General features: G+C 37.5%; 1 protein-coding gene across 1 annotated transcript; it reads right to left on the bottom strand.

Annotated features, from left to right (window-relative positions):
* Positions 1–1,088: 1,088 nt before the first annotated feature.
* On the bottom strand, positions 1,089–2,579 carry SARC_04231 (hypothetical protein). Its single transcript, XM_014301957.1, has 2 exons — positions 2,456–2,579; positions 1,089–1,723 (listed from the first exon to the last, which is right to left on the bottom strand). The coding sequence occupies exons 1-2, from the start codon at positions 2,555–2,557 to the stop codon at positions 1,574–1,576; spliced, it is 252 nt and encodes an 83-aa protein (XP_014157432.1). The 5' UTR covers positions 2,558–2,579; the 3' UTR covers positions 1,089–1,573.
* Between the last annotated feature and the right edge of the window lie 755 nt (positions 2,580–3,334).

The raw sequence follows: 3,334 nt of genomic DNA, 5'->3' as shown, positions 1-3,334 counted from the left end.
TATATATATGTGTGTGTGTGTAGTATATATATATATATATATATATATATATATATATATATATATCAATATAGCGCAGGTTGAATAACAAAAGTTTTATATTTGAAAGATTCATACGTAAACAGGTCACAATATCAATCACAGGCATAGCCATTAATCCAACTCAACTTCAACCAACTACTTCGTAAATCCGCTTATATGTGGATTTCACTGCAAAAATATTTGGTAGTTCAGTCGCTATCGGTTTGGAAACTCCTCGGTGTTACTACTCGTTCAAATAAGATAAGAAACGTCTTACTGTAGTGCAGATGTAAAAACAACTTTCCCTTCACATAGCTAAGTATTTCGGCTCCATTCAGTCCATTAAGGTTCTCGATATGCAAACAACTCAGAGGTCGCTCGAGTATTTTGACATTCTAAGAATATCACGTTGAAGGTAACGTCACGCGTTACAAGTTCAACTAGCATGTTAATTAGATTAAAAACATGTAGTCAAACAGTGAACAACTAATATATAGTCAACCCTGATTTAAAACTTCATTTCTGATTGCATTATAACTTACGTATACTGGAATTCCTTGTGGTAAAAGAACTGTCCCGGAAGATACTTAGTCTCGGTCACTGGCTGTGCTTCCCCTATCTCCACTAACCGCATACCTCGTTGTTGATGTATGTATGCTTTCGGCACCACGCAGGCTGCTTGCCATTGTGTGATTTTAGTGCTTTGAACCCCTAATCGTGATAATGTCTTAGGCTGAGTGTTCCGGACATACTTGGACAGAGATGACAGAGCAAGCATCGTATCAAATATTACACTAGATCCTTCTCTTTCCTACCCGTGGATATGAACGTAAGCTACGTTAGGTATATCTGTATATGTATGAGACGCGACACGACCACCAGCATATGAACAAATATTAATAAATACGTAACAAAAGCTATGCTGATCAAACCCAACTTTTCGTTTTTTTTATAAAAATATATGTATATTGTATGAACCTGGAGACTGTAGTCTTTAGGATGAATGTTTTTTCAAAAAATCGCATAGGGTACAAAACAACCCAGTTTTCTGTATTTTCTATATTGAACCGAAAATTTAATTTAGGAGGCACTGCCTGTCTGCCGCTCTGTCCTTTGACCCGAGTCTGCGGGCCTGCAGCCTCTGTTGCTCACTTTATTTCGGATTTATTTCCGAAAAACAATACTTGTACATATTTACACGCTAATAAAACAGTCGACATACCGCCTACCGGTCGTATGTATATACATCCCGGTCGTATGTATATACATACCAGTCGTATGTGTTTACATACCGGTCGTATATATTAAAAATACATATTTACCGGTCGTATGTACACATTAAGGACATGGCCCTTATTGTTCCCTCAAGATGACATCTCTCCTTCTCTCACTAAGAGAGAGTGAGAGAGGCATTCTGCTGCCTATATATATGTGCATTGCAGGCGCGCATCCTCACTCTAAGATCTTCATTGTTTAGTGTATATCTGTGTGCATTACAAACGCACAATATCACTTTGTATTTCTATGCCACAATATGTAGTGAGTCTCATCGTCACGTGGAAGGTATTATTGGTTTGGCCAGTAGCGTATTGGCACGTGATAGGCGGGACGTCACAGATTGTATATCCTTATTCGACGCGTCTGTTGCTGTTCTGACTGCCTTCACCATCGCCTCCACATTATCCGTAGGTGTACTACCCATCTATGCGTATTTATATAGAAGTATTTAAAAGTATATCAAAGTAATAAAGTGTTACAAAATGACCATACATAAAACCACATAGAATTATATAGAGGATGCGATAGACGGACCACCGCCTCCACATCTATACCTGTGCACTTCCTATATACATATTTTCCGTGTAAAACGAAGTTGACTATTACTCAGAAGCAATATTGAAAAAATCAAGGTGTGACAATACGGCAACAAAATTTAGTACTTTTCAGCTATAGTGCGATCAAAATGCAATAAATTCTAGTACTTATTTAGTACTTTACCGAATGTACTAATTAGAAGTACGTAAAATCAAAATGTGCGACAACTCAGTAAATGAAGTCTGTAAGCCAGGCAACTCAAAAACAGTCAAAATACACTGTACATCTGCAAATGCAAACCTCATACAAATTTGGACTTGCGAGCTGTATAGAAACTGTAACAATTAGAAAGGTTCTTATGAGGGTTCGGTTAGTCTTGAACTCTACAGTAGAATGCCCTGTAGGAAACACGTCAATTAAACAGGCATGTACAAACTACACCTTGGCCACTTCTATGCACGTCACGTTCTACTTCTAGGCCTGTGCACATTAACATGTGTCCAGAATAAAGAACAAATAACCTACAGTGCATTGCTATAATAATAGGTAAGTGCAAATTGCGACACACATAGAAAAAATATTGAACTAATATAGACATATATAGTTAAAGTTGACTTACATCGGCGACATTGATGTTAGAAAGCCCGTTGTCCTGAATTCCGGTGATGAGTTTCTCATGCTCGGCAAGAACTTGCTGTACAACACTTGTGATATCGTCCATGGTTGTTTTCTCAGGGAAGTCTCTGATAGACGAAAATTACATTCGTTTGAGTTTACGATTAAAATATAACATTTCATTATCTATACAAAGGTGTGACTTGCTGTATAACACTTGTGATATCGTCCATGGTTGTTCTCTCAGGGGAGTCTCTGATAGACGAAAAATACATTCGTTTGAGTTTACGATTAAAATATAACATTTCATGATCTATACAAAGGTGTGACTTGCTGTATAACACTTGTGATATCGTCCATGGTTGTTCTCTCAGGGGAGTCTCTTATAGACGAAAATTACATTCGTTTGAGTTTACGATTGAAATGTAACATTTCATGATCTATACAAAGGTGCGACTTGCTGTATAACACTCGTGATATCGTCCATGGTTGTTCTCTCAGGGGAGTCTCTCATAGAAGAGAATCACATTCGTTTGAGTTTACGATTAAAATATAACACTTCATAATCTATACAAAGGTGTGGCTTGCTGTATGATACTTGTGATTTCATCCATAGGTTTTTGCTCGGTGGACGCTCTGATAGAAGCTAGTGCAAGTGAATCACGATTGAGTTAACTGCACTGACCGATCACTAGTAAGGTGTGTTGTAGAAATCATCGAGTGACGGAAGTATTCTTTAGTTTTTACCGATTTAAATTGCCTACTGTTTGGGTGTAGCTGGTGAACAATATGTAAACTGCATATATAAAAGGATAAAAGCACTAAGCGACAACTCATTCACAACTAAGCAAACAACTCTAAAAACTGGTATTGATGTGAGAAC

This window comes from Sphaeroforma arctica, assembly GCF_001186125.1.
Source record: "Sphaeroforma arctica JP610 unplaced genomic scaffold supercont1.231, whole genome shotgun sequence".
Taxonomy (NCBI): Eukaryota; class Ichthyosporea; order Ichthyophonida; genus Sphaeroforma; species Sphaeroforma arctica.
Note: the sequence above shows the minus strand (reverse complement) of the source record. Positions and strands in the feature narration are given on the sequence as shown.